Raw genomic sequence first — 22,153 nt, forward strand, 5'->3', positions numbered from 1 at the left:
GCATAAAAACCTTCATAACACACAAGGGGACGGGTAATAACCGGAAAAGCATGACATGGGAGCTTTAAAAAGTGGAAAACAAATACTTAAAAAGTGGAATTGTGACATGAATTGATTTAAAAACAATATTATATAGTAGATCATTTAAGATTCCTTCAAAACCCGTTTTATTGGATTTGAATGCATGTTCTATTATTTATGAAACTACTGGGATGTGATGTTACTGGTTACCTGAACTGACAGGTGTGTTTTATTGTGGCCGGGGGAGATATGGCAGTTGAAACCATAGACTATATCGAGGTTGGAGTGCGCTAAACGTGATTTGGCACTCTTTTGGGTGAGAGGGTGTCGAGCTGTGTAGACCTGCCACCGAGACTCAGGGCCGGTTTTACAGATTTCGAGCCATGGTCTCTCGTAGTGTGTGGCTGCCGCAAGGCAACACCGATCCCCGGGTGTCTGGTGAAAGTGTGCCGTGTTCAGGTGGTGAGCCTAGAAATCCAGCCGTGTGTTAAACCGTGTTTAGAGGGTTTCACTTGGTTTCTCAGCCCAGCGGGGGTTCCCGGTGTCTCCTGGTCCGGATGTGCGTCCTCTCCCCTCCATTTTATGTATGGTGGTTTAATAATAACGATTGGCTATATGTTGTAGGCTATATATCTGTGTCTGTGGTTATTTGATTTTTTTTAATTTTTTTTAATTTTTAAGTACTTAATAATATGGTCTTTAATACTCTGTTACATAAGTAAAAGTATAACCATTAAAATATAGTTAAAGTACCAACATTAAAAGTACTTGTTATGCATTATTTCATTTTGGTTTTTATTCTGTTTTTATACATGAGCATTTTAGTATAGTAGTTTGTCAATGTTGACAAATGTAGGTACAGCAGTAGCCTACAGTACAGCATTATACTATCTGTTTTATATTTACAAATGACTATGAGTGCTAAAATGTATGTAGTGGAGTAAAAAGTACAATATTTGCCTCTGAAATGTAGTGAAGTAGAAGTCAAACTTAGCATTAAATGGACATTTAAAAAGTAAAAACGTGTCAAAAAAGTACAATACTTGAGTAAATGTTAGTTACTTCTTATTACTGATGTCATGTGACCCAATGACTCAAAATCAATGCAGAGTTGTATACATTTTGTCATATGTACTTCACCAGCACTGCTTTTATCATTTTTAATTTATTTCTAGGAGAAGCCTTGGGGGACATTGTGTCGCTGAAGATCCAAGCCATTGCTGGAGAAACGGTGATTCTGCCCTGCACCGTCAGTGTAAAGGTTGACGCTGTCATCCCATCAGTGGAGTGGTCCAAGGAGCATGAGTACCCCACCATCGCCTTCCTGTATCGAGATGGCTGTGAGACCTTTGAGGAGAAGAATCCGACCTTCCAATACAGGACAAACCTCTTCCTGAAGGAACTGGAGAGAGGAAACGCATCGCTGAGGCTTTCCAACGTGCAGCTGTCGGATGCAGGAGAATACAAATGCAAGACGATGATTAAGGGTCGACCCCGGGAAGTGGGTTCCATAGAGCTGTCTGTGGGTGAGTCCAGACATTTTATATCAAAAAAGGTGTATATACTCCACTACTTCCCACCATACTGATTGGATCAAACCCTAACCCAACCCCAAAAGTACCATATGACGTCCTATAGAGAACCGCTGTGACGCGTCCTAAAACCCGGAAGTAAACTCCTTCCGGTTCCTTCGACAAAAAAGCAATGAGATTTCTCCATAGGATTTTGGAAAATAGCTGGAAATAAGGTCTGTGGTTGAGACACATTAAAGAGACGGATCACGTTTTGTTCTGCCGGATAATATCCACATGTGTCTACCCTACTTTTATCATTTTCGAATCATAAATCTAGTCGCCAGAAGCAAAATGCTAACGTTATGCTATAAAGGAACTACAGCAGGGTCGCTGCTTCAACGTCACGCCAACTTCAGATCCATATTCAAACATACAGATTCAAAATGGTACAAGTTGAAGCGTTTGTTTGAACAGTTTGCAGGAGGCAGGTACTTGCTTTCAAGCAGAACACGGGGAAGACAAACTTAGCGGGAGTGTTTTACGTGTTCGGTGTAATGACGTAAAACGGCCTGGACAACTTCTGAAGTCCTATTCAGCCACATGTTAACAACCATCGTTTTTCAGACACGTAAACTCTTCAAAAATCACTAGTGGGTTCACTGCTGATGTATGTAATGTCGTAGAACAAAACGTGATCTGTCTCTTCAATTTGTGTCAACCACAGACCTTATTTCGAGCTATTTTCCAAAATCCTATGGAGAAATTGCATTGCTTTTTGTCGAAGGAACCGGACGTGGTAAAAATGCTAACTTACTTCCGGGTTTTAGGATGCGTCACTGCGGTTCTCTATTGGATCTCAAACCCAAATTCTCTCATTTTTCGACGGGAGTTTAAATATGTCGATCAGGAGAAAAAGAGAGAGAATCTTATTTGCTGAAACTTTCTGAGCCTCTTAACATACTGGGGACACATTCATGTATAAAAGACATTCAATTTGCATATTAGGTGACATTTAAGTACAATTTTGAGGTACTTTTACTTGTAACAGAGTATTCCTACACTCTGGTATTTCTACTTTTACTCGGGTACAAGATCTTAGTACTTCTTCCCGCTCTGCGCACAGGCCTAATTGTTTATACAGAACATATTCAGGTGCTGTAGACATATATGCTTTGATGTGTTTATCTTTTTATCATTTACTTAATCAAAAGTACAAACACTATAGTCTTAAAACACACTTCATGTAAAATCCCTGATTACAAAATGAAGTATCATCTTGTAAACTCTTGTTTCTTTAGGTGCGGTTTCTGAGCCGAAGCTCTCAGTAGTTTCAGCTGAGGACAGGAAAGTGACTCTGCAGTGTGAGGCCAACTGCTTGTTCCCAAAGCCTGAGATCACATTTCTTGACGCTCATGGAAATATCATCAGTGATGAAAACACAAAGACTGCTTTCGACTTCAAGCGCGATTGTTTCAACATCACAGGGAGAGTGACGGTGCAGGCTGGCAACAGGTGACATTTCAGCTATTTTATATCATATGTTTATAAAGTGGGGTAGGAATGAGTCCTTAAACCCAGAAATGAGTTTGACCACTTCCAGTCTCAAAGTCAAGGTTGACAATAAGGTCTATGTTTGACACAAGTTTAAAGGTCCCATGTCATGGCCATTTCCACTGATCATAATTCCATTGTTGAGGTCTACTAGAATAGATTTATATTGTGCATTTTTCCAAACTCACATTGGTTTCTCATACAGCATCTCTGTAAACTACGTGTATTCACTGAATTTCACTCTCTGCCTTTAACGGCTCGTTGTAGCTCCAATAGCTCCAGCCCCCACCCTCCCTGTGAGCACAGTGTGCTCTGATTGGTCGGGACGTTGTGAATCGCGCTGAGCTCCGTGGAGGTGTTGTTTCCTTGTTAGCGATACACAGCGAAACACAGCCAAACTCATCCTGAGCACACACAAAGTCACAGCCGAAGTAAAAACAATAAGTGTGGCTTGATATTGAGTAAGAAAAAGGTTGATAAACGCTGTGAGAATGGGTCTGCAGAGAGAATTTCGCCGCAATCCCAACTGTCTGTTATCAGCCTGCAGCCAGGGAGGAGAAATCAGCAGAGCTGCCTGCTCCCTGCACACAGATGTGTGTGTGAGGAAGTCCGTGGATTGGTCAATTTGGACCAATCAGCGGGGGCTTAACGTAACGGCTCCGCGGACGTAACGTAACGGCTCCACGGATTGGTCCATTTGGTTCCGGGTACCGCATGACGTCAAGCCGTACCCGGAAGAAACATTGGACAATGACGTATCAGTGACGAATCTCCAACGAGGCGTTTTGGGGAGGTATTTTCTGTGTTAGTTTTACTCGCTACAGGGTGTACTTTGAGGGTTTTTGACTCTGCACACGGTTTACATGCATAAAAACCTTCATAAGACACAAGGGGACGCGTAATAACTGGAAAAGCATGACATAGGCCCTTTAAGAGATTTAACGTTTTGTTCTAAGACATAAAATACGTCAGTAAATACCCAACTGGGGAATTTGTGAAGAACTTCTATTGGTCCAAAAAACAAAGGTTGCTAACATGTGTCTAAATGAGACGACTAAACATCATCACGCCCAACATTAGCCGCCTTTAGCTTAGCAGTGGTGACGTGAAGTCATGTGACCATGCTGTAGTTCCTTTATAGCCCAACATTAGCCACCTTTAGCTTAGCGGTGGTGACGTGAAGTCGTGTGACCGTGCTGTAGTTCCTTTATAGCCCAACATTAGCCGCCTTTAGCTTAGCGGTGGTGATGTGTAGTCATGTGACCGTGCTGTAGTTCCTTTATAGCCCAACATTAGCCACCTTTAGCTTAGCGGTGGTGACGTGTAGTCATGTGACCGTGCTGTAGTTCCTTTATAGCCCAACATTAGCCGCCTTTAGCTTAGCGGTGGTGAAGTCATGTGACCGTGCTGTAGTTCCTTTATAGCCCAACATTAGCCGCCTTTAGCTTAGTGGTGGTGAAGTCATGTGACCGTGCTGTAGTTCCTTTATAGCCCAACATTAGCCACCTTTAGCTTAGTGGTGGTGACGTGAAGTCATGTGACCGTGCTGTAGTTCCTTTATAGCCCAACATTAGCCTCCTTTAGCTTAGCGGTGGTGACGTGAAGTCATGTGACCGTGCTGTAGTTCCTTTATAGCCCAACATTAGCCTCCTTTAGCTTAGCGGTGGTGACGTGAAGTCATGTGACCGTGCTGTAGTTCCTTTATAGCCCAACATTAGCCTCCTTTAGCTTAGCGGTGGTGACGTGAAGTCATGTGACCGTGCTGTAGTTCCTTTATAGCCCAACATTAGCCGCCTTTCAAAGCCAGAAGGAGTGTGATGGTCTCCAACAGGTTCTTTTCAGTTTAATACTAGGGCTGTCAAGTTAACGCGTTAATAACGCATTAACGCAAAAAAAAATTAACGCCACTAATTATTTTAACGCGATTAACGCATGTGTATTTTTTGTCCTCGGCCGCCCCACCCCGTAGTTTCAGAGCGCATCGAGTGTAAAATACCATCTACAAGCTGATGCTGACAGCCCCGCTCCTGCCGCCCGCTTGTGGCAGACCACACTTCCACGCTCACCGGCAGGCCCGGACTGGCCATCGGGAGGACCGGGAGGGTGTGTGTATGTGTGGCGCGAGCGAGGCACACCTTACGTGTTGTTGTTGTTGTTAGCATCTGGTGCTAGCTAGCTGCGCTAACGGATATAAGGAGCTGTTTCAATGAAAACAGAGGAGCGACATTTCGCCGACAACTGCGCCAAGCACTTGACTTTATGCTGGTAGCCAGACAGTGGGACATTGTACGAAAAGTCAGCGCACTCAGCATGGATAGTGCGCGCAACATGATTGCAGCGTCCAGGCAGCTCCCGTTCGAGCATATATGCCTTGAGCTGCACATAGCTCCAACGATCCAACAGTGTCTCCACATTCACACACACACACACACACACACACACACACACACACACACACACACACACACACACACACACACACACACACACACACACACACACACACACACACACACAGTATTATTGTATGAGAGAGGTTCCAGGTTGAATTGAGGCGAATATTTGTAATGTTCAGGTTGTTGTGTTTAATATTCATGAGAATATTTGTCATTGTTCAAATGATAATAAACAAACATATAAAGCATATTTGTCCACTCATATGTTGATAAGAGTATTAAAAACTTGAAAAATATCCCTCTAAGGTACATTTAGAACAGATAAAAAATGTGCGATTAATTTGCGATTAATCGCGATTAACTATGGACAATCGTGCGATTAATCACGATTAAATATTTTAATCGACTGACAGCCCTATTTAATACACATTATTTTACAAAGGATGAGCAAACTGAAAGAGCAGCAGTCAAACTTGAAATACACCACAAATATATGGTTAGAAAGATGTACTTCTCCCCATCGCTCGACACTTATCTGTAGGTTTTCCAGCACAACCCTCTACATGTTTCATTGAAAACAAACTAAACCAAACTATTTTCATTACAGGGTCACCTGCAGAGTTCACCAGCATGACATAAACCAGACGAGAGACACAGAGATTTACATACGAGGTAAGATTGAGCTTTAACAATGCAACTCCATATCATATTTATGCTTTTACACACACTGTTTCTATAAAATAGGGCAATAAAATAATATGTTCTGTATCTTTTGGGTTTGGATTTTTTGGGGGGATTATCATAATTGCATGGACGATTTTCCAAGTATGATCATTTTTCTCAAATGTTGTCTTGCTGTTTCCAGATGGTAATGTCTGTATCGTTACTAGAATTATTCGATCCAAGATCATTTCCTTAAACTTATTTCTTGCACATATTTGAGTGTCCAATTCCCCCTAAATCAGATTTTTCGAGGGTTTAAAGTGTCTAATTTAGCATCATATAATATACCTTTTTATTTTCATTTCAGATGAATTCAAGACGTCCTGTACTCTAATCATCATCATTGCTGTTATAGTACCTACTATCATTTTATGTGCAATATTTGCCTGCCTATACAAGACCGGTGTCATCTCTGGTAAGTTGGAAACACTATTTTATTAAGAACTTTTGATTGTCTGCCTCTGCAAAATCCCAGAGTTCCCCCCATATTGTTTTCTGTTCATATGGTTATTTGTTCCAAGTGGCATTACAGAGGCTTTGAGGACAACATCAAGTAATACAGTTCTCTCCCTTCAGCACTGTTAATACTGCTTGTTGGTCAGATGTGCAGATTTGCATGGATTTCAACAATTCCATTGAAAATTGACCAATTGACTAATCTGGGGACTCCTTAAGATTCCCAGATTGTATCTGATTGACAATAAAAGCCTTTCCACCAAATAAAAGTGTTGATCAACAGATTTTAATGAGAACGAAACACTGGTGTTAAGTTTAATTCAAATGGCAGTAACGGTAGATGAATACAGCATATCAGGAATCGTTTTCATATTGTATTTATTTTCAGTTGGAAACTGATGTCAGTATTGATATGTTTGAAGGACATTTTGTTGTGCTTTTATACAGTGGGGGACAAAAACTGCTTTCTATGTAAGCAACACACAGAAGAAGATGACAACAGGAAAAAACAGACTGATGAGCTTCAGAGGAAAATCCGTGACCAAGAAGAGATAATACGCAGTCTAAAGGAAAAACTGGATGACTTTGGATCCAAGCAGAGTCCTGTGGTTCCCGAGTCTTCCCCAGATGTCTCAAAACCCCTGAAAACTCAAAGCAAGTTTCCCCACGACGACAATCCAACACCAGCAGCTTCAACCAACAACAACCATCAAAGTTCTGTCAGTTTACCCCAGAACAAAGACTCAAAACCCGACGTCCCAACACACATCCCTGCGTTCCCTCCGATCCAAAGGCGCAAACATAGCCACAGCAGTCCTGCTCTTTTGACCAAAAATGATGAAGTGTCCCCCAGTTCTCCTTCAGCCTCCTCTTCCTCGCTGGTTCAGCGCTCGAGGTGCATGTCCGAGTCTGGATCACGTTCAAACGGTGCCAAACCTCAACGTAGAAACACCTTCTCCCACCCATTACTGTCCGTTAACCGCTTCTCTCCTCTGACAAATCTACCTGAAGATGATTCCATGCAGCTGCTTGAATGAGAGCAGAGCAGGGTTTCTTTGTTGTTTTTCTTCAGTATAGGAAGACATCAAAACAAGAGGTCAGTGATGGAGAAAGTACATAAAGTAAAATAAGTCATACCACAGTGCAGAAAGGGAAAAAACATGCATTGATGATTTCACTCTAGTCAAAGTATTCTTAAAATACCAAAAATAAAAGTACTTATTGTGCATTTTTTTTATATAATATCGGCCAAATCATATCACTAATATACTTACAACATTTAAATGTGGAGCTAACTTTTATATATTTTTTATACGACCAGGTTGCTAAGTTCATGCCAATACATTTTCTTTTTTGTTATTAGTAAATATGGACTTTTTTAAAGAAAAAAAAGGAAAGGAAAATGTCCAAATTGTAGTAGAATAGAATAATGTTACTTAAATAGGAAATACTTAATTAAAACACTGTAATTGGTAAATGTGTACTTGGGTAAATGTAGTTAGTTACTTTGGTTTGGTGGGTTTTGGCATTACAGATGTTTACAAAATGCTCTGTTCACAGGAGTCATTTATGGGTTAGGGTTACTTGTTTAATACTCAGGAGTTTCCCCTCAATTACCTTTCTGTGCTTTTATTACAGATAACATCATGTAGTACGTTCAGATAAAGATAAAGACCACCCTCTTGTGGAAGAATCATGATATTGCTTTTTTATTCTGCTTGTTCATTCAGAGGTACATTTATTTTAGATGTCCTTTCACCTCCACCTGTCTTTGAATGCTGTGAGAAAATGTCTCATGTGAATTGTTCAAATGTGTTTACTTTCATTAACCGGTTGTTTGCTTCAGACTTTACAGTCACAGTGTATTTAATCATTTTAAGTGTTACTTGTTTAATACTCAGGAATTGATTGATTTATGTAACAGTATTAAAAGAGAAGTAGCAACCATAATAATCATAAAGAAGAACTTATTGCACAACATTGAGCCGCTTGTGTGTGTGTGTGTGTGTGTGTGTGTGTGTGTGTGTGTGTGTGTGTGTGTGTGTGTGTTGCTTCAGACTTTACAGCCACACTGTATTTATTAAACCATCCTGCATCTCAGCTGCCTGCTTATCATCCTCTGTAATGGGTTGAAGTAAACCGTCCTTTTAGCATTTCCTTTAAATACCAATTTTTGTACTTGTGTACCTTCATACACTATAAAAAAGGGAACTCTGTAAATAGACTTTGGGAAGTGCAGAACATCGGGACATGACAAATATGTCTTGTGTCTTTATTGATCGATCCTGATTATGAATTACGTTTTAAATCAATCTTCTATTCAGACTATTTAATATTCTGATTGCTTTACCACATAGCCAGAAGCTGGTGAGGGGTGTTTATGTGTTGTAAAGAATGAGCTGTATTGTCTTGTTTAATGTTGTTTATTTAAAATGTTGAAGTAGATGTGTGTGAGGTACTAAATTATATTCTTTGATGCATAAAGTAGAGGGTTGTAAGCAAATGGTAAGATGTCCATAAAACATTGAGTGCATGAATCTCCATGAATCTAAGGATGAAGTGTTAATTTAATGTGAACATGTTTCTCACACCACTTTAAAAGTTATTCTTGGATCAGCCTGAACACTTGAAAGTCGCAAAACAATGATTGGTCCAAATTCTGCTATTATCTGATAAAAGACACAAAATACCTGATATGATATTGACTTTCTAAGCACACACTTCCCATAAGAAGACTATACCGGCACCAGTATTTCAAATGTGGACACCAGGGGGCACAATAAGACAATTGAATACATTTTAAAACAGCTACTGCACTGTAAAAACTGTGACTTTAAAAAACGGTGGCAACAAAGTGACAATTAATATAATTAAATAGATTTGAATCACAACAATTTGATTAGAAAGTACTGAATAAATTGATTTTATAAAACATAATTATAATAAGTATGCCCCCTTCTGGCACACAACACTAACGCAGGTTTTAGGTCTATAGGTCCAGTCATTGTTTGACATGTTTAATGTGGAAATGTTACCCACAACAGATTCAGTTGTAACATCTGTTACTGCAAGAAGGACCGACTCACCATTGAAGGCGCAGCAAAGGGAAGGCCCGGATAGGCCCAGATCCAATCAGGATATGTATTTGTATTGGTGTAAATCCTGGCCAATGAAAAGCCTGGAATATCAGATCAGTGTGGGTGGGGTTGAACTTGGACTTTTGTGTGTTTTTTTAAGTTAAAAATGTTGGTTTGCTCGCTGCTGCGAAATGTTTGCAGCCATAGAAGATCGGCAATAAACCGGTGTAATTAAACATATGATGGAACTACGGGAGAAATGCACTGATCAGTGAGGAGTTAGCACCCTTAAATGAAGATGAAGTTTAATCACGGATAAGCTTCCATTTAGGCCTACTTCCTGCAGAGTGGACCCAGTGGAGAGACTGTTTCTGGGGTTAAAACAAAGGACCCAGCAATGGCCCTAAATGAACTTTAACTTTTAACTTTATCACCTCCATACGTCATGCATGCAGCTTGATGTAAAACGACCTTCCTCCCATGGTAAGAAATACTATTTTATGCCCGCCGTGGCTGCATGATGACAAACAGATTACATCATGAATACTTTCGCAGTGTGTAGTCTCTGTTTGGGTGTGGTTGTTTACTTTGACTTTGTTCTGTCATTAGAAATATGTACTATCAGGTTGACTCACTTCTGCCTGTATTGTGTCTAATGTTGTAATTAACTGCTGTTATAGCCTTTTGATTTGTTGATTCAAGGAAATAATTAAGTTTCTTACGTGTTGGTAACTTGCCTTGCCTTGCTTTCCAAAAATTGAAGGCATTAAGATAATTAAGAAACAGTGCAGTTGAAATACATTATAAAAATGGCATTTAAAGACCGTCATTAAAAAGCATAAATAATTTAAAAAAACATAGAAAATAAAAGAATATTAGTCTTTGGCCTTTAAACAATTTTTCTTTTCAATTCCCAGAATTAGGATATTTAAACCTGTTTTAAGATTTTCCCGCATTCATATTTTGCCTTTAAACCTCGTTAGATTTGGGTTGGCGTGCTGACCATAGGAAATGTTCTTCTAACAAATAATAAATAAAGGTATTAAATCCTGCCCATTGTGCACCTCAGTGTAAATCGACTGCGTCATCCACACATGGCCTCTGTTTCAGGCACGCAGTGGCTGCAAAATGACAAAACTGAATAATGATGCAATGTGTTGGCATGCAGCCAGAACGATGTTATCGTTTACTGACTCTTTGTTGTGAGCTGCTGTTAATTACCTGTTCATTTTAAAGAAGTATTTCAGTTTGAAACGTGTTGGTTTCACCTCAGTAGATTTGGGTTGGCGTGATGATCGTGAGGATTTAAAATAGACTATAAAGGCTTTCAATCAGAATTATTGTATTTGTCCCGCAACGGGGAAACAGTGGTACAAGTGGGGAGAATGGACTTGCATTAATACAAAAATAACTAAGTATAATCACGTTATTTATAGTAAAAGAACACAATAAGTAAAGAAAGAAACACAATATTGGTAAAAAAAAAAAAAGAACAAGCTGTATTTGTTTCCAAAAAAGTGAGAATTTGAATTAAAGCGGTAGCTGGTATGACAATTGCAAATAAACTGAGATGGACAAATAAATAGCAGGAGGGGATATTAATGTTGCACAACGTTTACATCCTGCTCATATGCACTCAGGTCATTGTGTGTTGCTGATAAATAAGAATGATAGCCTATATGAGTAACAAAGAAGGACAGGGCAGTTATAGAGCTGGTTTATTTGCGTTTATTTGAGTGTGTTGGTCAAAATGGGTTCTGACTCCCGGAATGAATGAAAGGGAGGTTCAATCTGAAACTGTGTGTTTATATTTCGATGTTTAACCTCCTATTGACCTCCATCAGACTTTTTCAATAAGCATTATGTTGTCCAGTTAGTTTGCAGATTTATTTTTGTATTTTTAATGTTGAGGAGAAGAATCCATTAACCTTATGTGTCGAAACCAGTCCAGCACACACAGGGAACAACACGAGCATATGGTCACATTTTACATTTATTTGATTGGCAAAGTATCTTAATTTGTCGCACAGCAGGATATGTACAGTTGCAGCAAAGGGAAAGTGAGGACAAAAAGACACAATTGTAATGAGTGGATTAATATATTAAAGAAGCAAACTCAAATTATTAAAATAAAAAAATATAAGTGCACATCCATGATTTAAAACAAAGTAGCAGCATTATAAAATAACTAAGTTAATAAATAATAATGTAAATATAATTGAAAATCATATTCCATCAGTACCTGAATGTGGACATTTTAATACACTTTAAAGGTGGTGGATTTAATACAAATATTGTTTTTTTTATACAACACGTTTTATTTTTGGGAATATGTCCAATTCACAAGAGGAAATGCATTCTACACCAAATGTTGACCAACCACATTTTTACTTAGAAGATGGCACTATTAAAAATATAACATATTAGAAGGATATCAAAATCAAATTTGATAAATATTTTACTTGAAATTATACCTTTTTTAGTTTTTTTTGTATCACTTTTTCTATACGTTTATGATTATTGTTTACTCTGCATGTGTAGCCTACGTGTTATCCTGATCAATTTTGACATTTCAGAGGTATCAGGGATAATATGCAGCTAGGTGGTCATTATTGAAAAAAATAAGCAACAGTGATATTATGCTTGGCAGCAGTATGTTATTGAATATTAATAACCTCTGAAATGTCCGAATTGACCAATCAGAAACGAGTATTCAACTGAGCTGCGCAATAATACTAAACACCTGCTGCTAAGTAAATAATGTGGGTCAAGGGAGAGAAGGTAGAAAAATAAAGTGTGTGTTTTGCAGACAACTAAATAACAAAGCACCACGGCGGGAGAAAGCATGTACAATGAAAACAATATTACATCACATTAAACACCGTTATCAAGCATGATCATTCACGACTACCAGAACAGGAGTGTCGGTGTAAGGTTGCATCTCAAATTCCGTTGGAGCCCTCAGCTCCTCCAGCAGCGGCTCCTCCAGAGACATTTGACCCGCAGATTCTCGGCATTTTCTGACCACAGAAAAAAGCTCCAGCAATCAAAAGCACAGCAGCTACGGAGACACAGATCAAAGCGGTCTTCTCTTTCTGCAACAGAGAGAGGGGGACACAAGCAATCAGACCGCTATATGGCACTCCGGAGCTCCTAAAGGGTCATGACATTTAAAAAAGAAAAATCGAGACAACGAGTGACTTTATTGACATAAATTGGAAAAAAATAATACTGTGAGAGTCACGGACTTGAATTGATAGATCAAGGCAGACTGTCCTTAAAATGAAGTCCGACTTCGAAATATATCTCGAATAATGTAGGCTTTGCACTGTCATTGCAATTTGCCCCACATAAACATAACAGTCTGCAATGAAACGGTTGTCTCCATGTGTGCTCCACTTGGCGCACCGGGAACTTTCTCGAAAAAAAAGTCGGGATTTAGCATAGGCCTATTTTTTTTCTTTTTCTTTCATGTCCCTTTAGGGGCTCCGAACACAACAGTAGCGTCATTTCTAAGATTAATCTACAAACTGCATTTTATAATCAATATTTGTAGTGTTGTACTCACGCATGGTGGCTGGGGGGTGCAGGTGATCGGTTCCGGGTTCCTCTCCTCTGGTGTATTCAGCGCAGGGCTGACCCTCATCCTCACAGCCTGCAGATGTCCCCTCTTGTTGTCCTTGAGGACGTAGAGAAAGTAATCTCCTCGGTCCTCGGGCTTCACCCCCTGCAGGGTCAGAGTCAGGTCTCCATCTGACCTCCAGTGAGGGGCTACAGATGTTCTGTTCTCAAACCCTGAGCCCTGTGAGATGCTCCCGGAGGAGAGGTCCAGCTCAAACACAAGCTGTGTGTTTCTCTCCACTCTGTACCTCCCGAGTTCTCCTGCAGTAAAGTAGTGGAAGGTAAAACCAGCAGCCTGTCCCTCAGGCACTGATTTCTCCGAGGATGTGATGACATTCAGATGGATAAGTTTCTCCTCTGAGCCGCAGGTTAGCCCGTACAGTCCCTGGTCGTTGATGTTGCTCCTGTTTAAGACCACGGACTCGTTTGGACTCATCCGGTCTTTGTAACCTGCTGCCGGCTTCCAGACATCCTCCAGACGAGCCACAGACTGACTGCTTCCACCTGTCAAAGTGTGCTGAAGTGTCGCTCCTGTCTCCCTGCACTGTTCAGTCTCTGGAAACTGAACTCGGTCTCCTAATATCGTATCGACAGCTAGGCCTCCTACGAGAGGAAGGTGGACAATAAGTAAGAACATGCATAAAGTATGAGCTGCCATCTCGTCTTCTTCGTCTGGATCCTGTGCTTATTACAAGTGCTCTCTCGTTAATACTATTCTTTCAGAGCGCTGAGAGGTGCAGTTACAGCAGGTGTCCACAGAGTGCAGCCCAAGTCAGACTGAATCTTCTCCAAATGCTCTCTCTTTAAATACTCTTTGATTTCGATTAAATTTATGGGAGGAGTCTGAATTCTCGATTTATTTTAACCGAGATTTCAGAGAGAGGGCTCGGGCTCGACTTGTTGATGGAAGCTCGCGGTTGTTGAGCCGTGTATTCACCACGCTGAATGTCGGGCCCGGTACCTCTCTCTCACAGCTCGGGGGAAAAGGCTGATCCTGAAAGATCAGATCCCTCTCTCGTGCGACAATCTCGCGGATGCAGCATTTTTCCAGCTGAGTACTCGCGCACCTCTCCTGCAAGAGTTAAATCGTTTATTATTATTTAAGCCCAATATAATAAATAAAACAATAATTTAGAAAGGTGAAATGTCCATACATGTATTGTACAAAAAGCATATTTAAAGTGCCATATGATTATTGTGAAGTCCTGATATTTGAGGAACTTTTCTCCCTCTGCCTCATGTGTTTTTGTCTCGAAAAGATCACCCATCATATTTCTCTTCCAGAAATCCTCCCGTTGAGCCACACGAAGACTGCTTTCCTTTTTCAAACTGTGCTGAAATCTCCTCTCTTCTTTCAGACTGTTTCTCTCTCGCTCTCCTGATCGGCTCTCGGAGGGATAGTTACTCCTCCTCGTTGGCTGCTTCCGTGTTCACGGGGCCGGCTGTCGGGCACGAGCTCTCTCACACAGCTGAAAAAAGAACGTGTACGCCTCTCTCTCTGTGTGTGTCTGATCAGCAAATGAGAACGTGAGCAGGAGAGCGTCTGAAAGAAGAGGAAAGCAGTCTCACAGCTGGGGAAAAAGGCCGAATCTGAAAGAGCAGACTCCTCCCAAACGAGATTCTGCCTCTCACTGCTCACTGAGAGAGAGAGCTCGTGGCCAATAGCCGGCCCCGTGAACACTGAAGCAGCCAACGAGGAGGAGGGAGTAACTATCCCTCCGAGAGCCGAGCAGGAGAGCGAGAGAGAAACAGTCTGAAAGAAGAGAGGAGACTTCAGCACAGTTTGAAAAAGGAAAACAGTCTTCGTGAGGCTCAACGGGAGGATTTCTGGAAGAGAAATATGATGGGTGATCTTTTCGAGACAAAAACACATGAGGCAGAGGGAGAAAAGTTCCTCAAGTATCAGGACTTCACGGTAATCATATATCGCACTTTAAATATGCTTTTTGCACAACACATGTATGGACATTTCACCTTTCTAAATTATTGTTTTATTTATTATATTGGGCTTAAATCATAATAAACTATATAACTCTCTCAGGAGAGGTGCGCGAGTACTCTCCCACACAGCTGGGAAAATGCTGCATCCGCGAGCTTGCCGCACGAGAGAGGGATCTGATCTTTCAGAATTAGCCTTTTCCCCCCGAGCTGTGAGAGAGAGGTACCGGGCCCGACATTCAGCGTGGTGAATACATGGCTCAACAACCGCGAGCTTCCATCGAGAAGTCGAGCCCGATCCCTCTCTCTGAAATCTCGGTTACAATAAACTTGGAATTCAGACTCCTCCCATAAATTTAACCGAAATCAAAGAGTATTTAAAGAGAGAGCATTTGGAGAAGATTCAGTCTGACTTGGGCTGCACTCTGTGGACACCTGCTGTAACTGCACCTCTCTCAGCGCTCTGAAAGAATAGTATTAACGAGAGAGCACTTGTAATAAGCACAGGATCCAGACGAAGAAGACGAGATGGCAGCTCATACTTTATGCATGTTCTTACTTATTGTCCACCTTCCTCTCGTAGGAGGCCTAGCTGTCGATACGATATTAGGAGACCCTGTTCAGTTTCCAGAGACTGAACAGTGCAGGGAGAGAGGAGCGACACTTCAGCACACTTTGACAGGTGGAAGCAGTCAGCCTGTGGCTCGTCTGGAGGATGTCTGGAAGCCGGCAGCAGGTTACAAAGACCGGATGAGTCCAAACGAGTCCGTGGTCTTAAACAGGAGCAACATCAACGACCAGGGACTGTACGGGCTAACCTGCGGCTCAGAGGAGAAACGTATCCATCTGAATGTCATCACACCCTCTGAGAAATCAGTGCCTGAGGGACAGGCTGCTGGTTTTACCTTCCACTACTTTACTGCAGGAGAACTCGGGAGGTACAGAGTGGAGAGAAACACACAGCTTGTGTTTGAGCTGGACCTCTCCTCCGGAAGCACCTCACAGGGCTCAGGGTTTGAGAACAGAACATCTGTAGCCCCTCACTGGAGGACAGATGGAGACCTGACTCTGACCCTGCAGGGGGTGAAGCCCGAGGACCGAGGAGATTACTTTCTCTACGTCCTCAAGGACAGAAAGAGGGGACATCTGCAGGCTGTGAGGATGAGGGTCAGCCCTGCACTGAATACACCAGAGGAGAGGAACCTGGAACAGATCACCTGCACCCCCCAGCCACCACGCGTGAGTACAACACTACAAATATTGATTATAAAATGCAGCTTATGGAAACATCTTAGATATTATCGGACTTTAGGGTTTTGTTTAAGGTGTCATCTTTTAGTTTCACATCATACTAAGTTCCTCTTGTTCTGTTTCCCCTGGAGCAGAAGGAGACCCCGTGGATCCCCATCGCCATCTGCTCTGGTTCTGGTTGCACTTGGTGTTGTGTGTAGGCAGAGGATCTGCAGATCAAATGTCTCATCCGGTGGAGGAAGATCTCTGACAGAAGAGGAGAGTCAACCCATCACAGACCCTCGTGTTCCAGAAGAGAATGGACACGCTTCATTAGCTTAATATTTATTTATAATGTATTTTATTTTCACTGCACTTTCCCTTCGATGTCACACTTTTCCCCTCTCTCTGGGAAAATAAGGGATTTCTGAATCTGATCTTTTGCTTTGCCAATAAAATAATAAAATGTATTTGTGTTGTGTTTGTGTGCTGGACTGGAGGTGAATATATTTTCTCCAAAACATTTTAAAATAACCCAAATATTTTAAATTGAAAACCTGCATCTTGAAATAAATGCACATAAAATATTTCAAAAAGAATGATAATATAAATGGACGGTTGGAAACGAAATAAAAACCCAGCTCATCAGACGGTAACATCTCTTTGATAAACTGCGGGATGCTGTTTTTACACAGGGTTGAGGGCTACAGTGAGCACTTGTTGACTGATGGAAGCAGTGTGTGTGGCTCAAAGGGCCTTCCATAAATGTTAGGACTGCGCACACAGTCTTGCAGTGTGAGGGTCGGTGTTAGAGTCGGTGCAGGTGACTCAGAGTTTAGGCAGTAATTGTTCAGCTGAGTTTGAAAAACTGACGAAACAAACTGCGAGCTCTCAAACGAGAGGGAGAGACATCACAGCGCGAGCTGCTGCTGTGGGGAGGGTGACGTTGTTCGAGTCGGCGCGCGCCTGACCTTACTCACAGGATTGTTTGAGCTGTGAGAGAGACGGAAGAATCCTCGAGATCCCATACGAGAGAGGGGGATGAGGCACTCATGTTCTCATTTGCTGATCAGACACACACAGAGAGAGAGGCGTACACATTCTTTTTTCAGCTGTGAGAGAGGGCTCGTGCCCGACAGCCGGCACCGTGAACACGGAAGCAGCCAATGAGGAGGAGGGAGTAACTATCCCTCCGAGAGCCGAGCAGGAGAGCGAGAGAGAAACAGCCTGAAAGAAGAGAGGAGACTTCAGCACAGTTTGAAAAAGGAAAGCAGTCTTCGTGTGGCTCAACGGGAGGATTTCTGGAAGAGAAATAGGATGGGTGATCTTTTCGAGACAAAAACACATGAGGCAGAGCCGCAGAGGGAGAAAAGTTCCTCAAATATCAGGACTTCACAGTAATCATATGGCAATCTAAATGTGCTTTATGTACAACACATGTGGACATTTCACCTTTCTAAATTATTGTTTTATTTATTCTATTGGTTTTAGATAATAATAAACTAATAATCTCTCAGGAGCTCGTGTCTGAGTCTGTCTGTGGCTGCTTCCGCCTCTCTCTCTTTCGGCAGCTAGAAGAATCGCCCGTCTCTCTCACAGCTCAAACAATCCTGTGCGTAAAGTCAGGCACGAGCCAACTCGAACGACCCTCCCCACAGCAGCGGCTCGCGCTGTGAACCCTCTCCCTGTCGAATCTCTCGCGCCAACTCAATCCCTCTCATATGGAGCTCGTCGCTGCTTTCGCCGTTGGCTTCTCCAGTCTCACTCTCAGATCAAGATCCCTCCGCGTACAATCTAACACACCAAAAATAAAGTTGAACTCGGTCAGTTTGTCGTGTTTGAGCTCTTAACATTCACGGACTCGAGTGATTCTGTCTCATAACCAGAAATCCTCCCGTTGAGCCTCACGAAGACCTTTTTCAAAATGTGCTGAAGTCTCCTCTCTTCAGGCTGTTTCCGTGTTTGCCTCTAACGTAAAATCACACGCTCTCCTGCTCGGCTCTCGCTGCGTTAACTCACTCCTCACTGGCTGCTTCCAACTTCGGGGAGCCGGCTGTCGGGCACGAGCTCTCTCTCTCACAGCCTCCCTCTCTCTGTGTGTCTGACCAGCCAATGAGAACATGTTGAGCTGTGTCTTCACGGTGCCGGCTATAGCGAGGCTCCCTCTTTCTCACAGCTGGGAAAAAAGGCCGAATCTGAAAGAGCAGACTCCTCCCAAACGAGATTCTGCCTCTCACTGCTCACTGAGAGAGAGAGCTCGTGGCCAACAGCCGGCCCCGTGAACACGGAAGCAGCCAATGAGGAGGAGGGAGTAACTATCCCTCCGAGAGCCGAGCAGGGAGAGCGAGAGAGAAACAGCCTGAAAGAAGAGAGGAGACTTCAGCACAGTTTGAAAAAGGAAAGCAGTCTTCGTGTGGCTCAACGGGAGGATTTCTGGAAGAGAAATATGATGGGTGATCTTTTCGAGACAAAAACACATGAGGCAGAGGGAGAAAAGTTCCTCAAATATCAGGACTTCACAGTAATCATATGGCAATCTAAATGTGCTTTATGTACAACACATGTATGGACATTTCACCTTTCTAAATTATTGTTTTATTTATTATATTGGTTTTAGATAATAATAAACTAATAATCTCTCAGGAGCTCGTGTCTGAGTCTGTCTGTGGCTGCTTCCGCCTCTCTCTTTCGGCAGCTCGAAGAATCGCCCGTCTCTCTCACAGCTCAAACAATCCTGTGCGTAAAATCAGGCACGAGCCAACTCGAACGACCCCTCTCTCTGTCGAAGCTCTCGCGCCCACTCAATCCCTCTCATATGGAGCTCGTCGCTGCTTTCGCCGTTGGCTTCTCCAGTCTTATTCTCAGATCAAGATCCCTCCGCGTACAATCTGACACACCAAAAATAAAGTGGAACTCGGTCAGTTTGTCGTGTTTGAGCTGTTAAAGTTCAAGGACTCGAGTGATTAAGTCTCATAACCAGAAATCCTCCCGTTGAGCCTCACGAAGACCTTTTTCAAAATGTGCTGAAGTCTCCTCTCTTCTTTCAGGCTGTTTCCGTGTTTGCCTCTCGCGAAAAATCACACGCTCTCCTGCTCGGCTCTCGCTGCGTTAACTCACTCCTCACTGGCTGCTTCCAACTTCGCAGAGCCGGCTGTCGGGCACGAGCTCTCTCTCTCACAGCCTCCCTCTCTATGTGTGTCTGACCAGCCAATGAGAACATGTTGATGTGTGTCTTCACGGTGCCGGCTTTAGCGAGGCTCCCTCTTTCTCACAGCTGGGGAAAAAAGGCTGAATCTGAAAGAGCAGACTCCTCCCAAGCGAGATTCTGCCTCTCACTGCTCACTGAGAGAGAGAGCTCGTGGCCAACAGCCGGCCCCGTGAACACGGAAGCAGCCAATGAAGAGGAGGGAGTAACTATCCCTCCGAGAGCCGAGCAGGCTCTGTGTTGTGTCAAAACACTGGGTTCGATCCGGGTTTTTTTAGACACCGGCTCTAACTCCGCAGCAGACTCTCTACCTCGTAAAAAACTCTGGATCTAACCCTGTGCGTTGTCAAAACACAGGCTCTAAGCCGGTGCTTTGAGAGGGTCATAATCATATGGCAATCTAAATGTGCTTTATGTACAACACATGTGGACATTTCACCTTTCTAAATGATTGTTTTATTTATTATATAGGTTTTAGATAATAATAAACTAATACTCTCTCAGGAGCTCGTGTCTGAGTCTGTCTGTGGCTGCTTCCGCCTCTCTCTCTTTCGGCAGCTCGAGGATTCTTCCGTCTCTCTCACAGCTCAAACAATCCTGTGCGTAAAGTCAGGCACGAGCCAACTCGAACGACCCTCCCCACAGCAGCGGCTCGCGCTGTGAACCCTCTCCCTGTCGAAGCTCTCGCGTCAACTCAATCCCTCTCATATGGAGCTCGTCGCTGCTTTCGCCGTTGGCTTCTCCAGTCTCACTCTCAGATCAAGATCCCTCCGCGTACAATCTGACACACCAAAAATAAAGTTGAACTCGGTCAGTTTGTCGTGTTTGAGCTCTTAACATTCACGGACTCGAGTGATTCTGTCTCATAACCAGAAATCCTCCCGTTGAGCCTCACGAAGACCTTTTTCAAAATGTGCTGAAGTCTCCTCTCTTCAGGCTGTTTCCGTGTTTGCCTCTAACGTAAAATCACACGCTCTCCTGCTCGGCTCTCGCTGCGTTAACTCACTCCTCACTGGCTGCTTCCAACTTCGGGGAGCCGGCTGTCGGGCACGAGCTCTCTCTCTCACAGCCTCCCTCTCTCTGTGTGTCTGACCAGCCAATGAGAACATGTTGAGCTGTGTCTTCACGGTGCCGGCTATAGCGAGGCTCCCTCTTTCTCACAGCTGGGAAAAAAGGCCGAATCTGAAAGAGCAGACTCCTCCCAAACGAGATTCTGCCTCTCACTGCTCACTGAGAGAGAGAGCTCATGGCCAACAGCCGGCCCCGTGAACACGGAAGCAGCCAATGAGGAGGAGGGAGTAACTATCCCTCCGAGAGCCGAGCAGGAGAGCGAGAGAGAAACAGCCTGAAAGAAGAGAGGAGGCTTCAGCACAGTTTGAAAAAGGAAAGCAGTCTTTCGTGTGGCTCAACGGGAGGATTTCTGGAAGAGAAATATGATGGGTGATCTTTTCGAGACAAAAACACATGAGGCAGAGGGAGAAAAGTTCCTCAAGTATCAGGACTTCACGGTAATCATATATCGCACTTTAAATATGCTTTTTGCACAACACATGTATGGACATGTCACCTTTCTAAATTATTGTTTTATTTATTATATTGGGCTTAAATCATAATAAACGATATAACTCTCTCAGGAGAGGTGCGCGAGTACTCTCCCACACAGCTGGGAAAATGCTGCATCCGCAAGCTTGCCGCACGAGAGAGGGATCTGATCTTTCAGAATTAGCCTTTTCCCCCGAGCTGTGAGAGAGAGGTACCGGGCCCGACATTCAGCGTGTTGAATACACGGCTCAACAACCGCGAGCTTCCATCGAGAAGTCGAGCCCGAGCCCTCTCTCTGAAATCTCGGTTACAATAAACTTGGAATTCAGACTCCTCCCATAAATTTAACCGAAATCAAAGAGTATTTAAAGAGAGAGCATTTGGAGAAGATTCAGTCTGACTTGGGCTGCACTCTGTGGACACCTGCTGTAACTGCACCTCTCTCAGCGCTCTGAAAGAATAGTATTAACGAGAGAGCACTTGTAATAAGCACAGGATCCAGACGAAGAAGACGAGATGGCAGCTCATACTTTATGCATGTTCTTACTTATTGTCCACCTTCCTCTCGTAGGAGGCCTAGCTGTCGATACGATATTAGGAGACCGAGTTCAGTTTCCAGAGACTGAACAGTGCAGCGAGAGCAGGAGCGACACTTCAAGCACACTTTGACAGGTGGAAGCAGTCAGCCTGTGGCTCGTCTGGAGGATGTCTGGAAGCCGGCAGCAGGTTACAAAGACCGGATGAGTCCAAACGAGTCCGTGGTCTTAAACAGGAGCAACATCAACGACCAGGGACTGTACGGGCTTAACCTGCGGCTCAGAGGAGAAACGTATCCATCTGAATGTCATCACATCCTCTGAGAAATCAGTGCCTGAGGGA

At 43.0% G+C, this 22,153-nt stretch overlaps 3 protein-coding genes across 5 annotated transcripts in view; 2 read left to right on the forward strand and 1 right to left on the reverse strand.

Moving 5' to 3' along the window:
• LOC117497953 (erythroid membrane-associated protein-like) overlaps positions 1 to 22,153 on the forward strand; it is a 65,034-nt gene that overhangs the window by 14,171 nt on the left and 28,710 nt on the right. The window contains exons 2-6 of one of the 2 annotated variants that reach the window (XM_034149990.1): positions 1,197 to 1,547; positions 2,834 to 3,047; positions 6,090 to 6,154; positions 6,513 to 6,620; positions 7,109 to 8,672. In XM_034149990.1, coding sequence (XP_034005881.1) covers positions 1,197 to 1,547; positions 2,834 to 3,047; positions 6,090 to 6,154; positions 6,513 to 6,620; positions 7,109 to 7,698 — 1,328 coding nt within the window. In that variant the 3' untranslated portion in view covers positions 7,699 to 8,672. Of the gene's footprint in view, positions 1 to 1,196; positions 1,548 to 2,833; positions 3,048 to 6,089; positions 6,155 to 6,512; positions 6,621 to 7,108; positions 8,673 to 22,153 lie in introns of those variants that run through there. The other variant, XM_034149989.1, reaches the window with a different exon arrangement.
• On the reverse strand, positions 11,714 to 14,443 carry LOC117497957. Its single transcript, XM_034149999.1, has 2 exons — positions 13,307 to 14,443; positions 11,714 to 12,833 (listed from the first exon to the last, which is right to left on the reverse strand). Exons 1-2 carry the CDS (start codon positions 14,015 to 14,017, stop codon positions 12,681 to 12,683), a joined length of 864 nt encoding a protein of 287 aa, XP_034005890.1. The 5' UTR covers positions 14,018 to 14,443; the 3' UTR covers positions 11,714 to 12,680.
• Positions 15,151 to 16,763, forward strand: LOC117497958. 2 transcript variants are annotated; one of them, XR_004557514.1, is made up of 3 exons: positions 15,151 to 15,274; positions 15,881 to 16,536; positions 16,683 to 16,751. XR_004557514.1 is itself a non-coding variant. In XM_034150000.1 (2 exons), exons 1-2 carry the CDS (start codon positions 15,826 to 15,828, stop codon positions 16,746 to 16,748), a joined length of 777 nt encoding a protein of 258 aa, XP_034005891.1. In that variant the 5' UTR covers positions 15,605 to 15,825; the 3' UTR covers positions 16,749 to 16,763. The 2 variants fall into 2 exon arrangements, 1 of the variants encoding a protein (XP_034005891.1); XM_034150000.1 differs by lacking the exon at positions 15,151 to 15,274 and having other exon boundaries at positions 15,605 to 16,536; positions 16,683 to 16,763.

Source organism: Trematomus bernacchii, unplaced genomic scaffold (genome assembly GCF_902827165.1).
Source record: "Trematomus bernacchii unplaced genomic scaffold, fTreBer1.1, whole genome shotgun sequence".
Classification (NCBI taxonomy): Eukaryota; Metazoa; Chordata; class Actinopteri; order Perciformes; family Nototheniidae; genus Trematomus; species Trematomus bernacchii.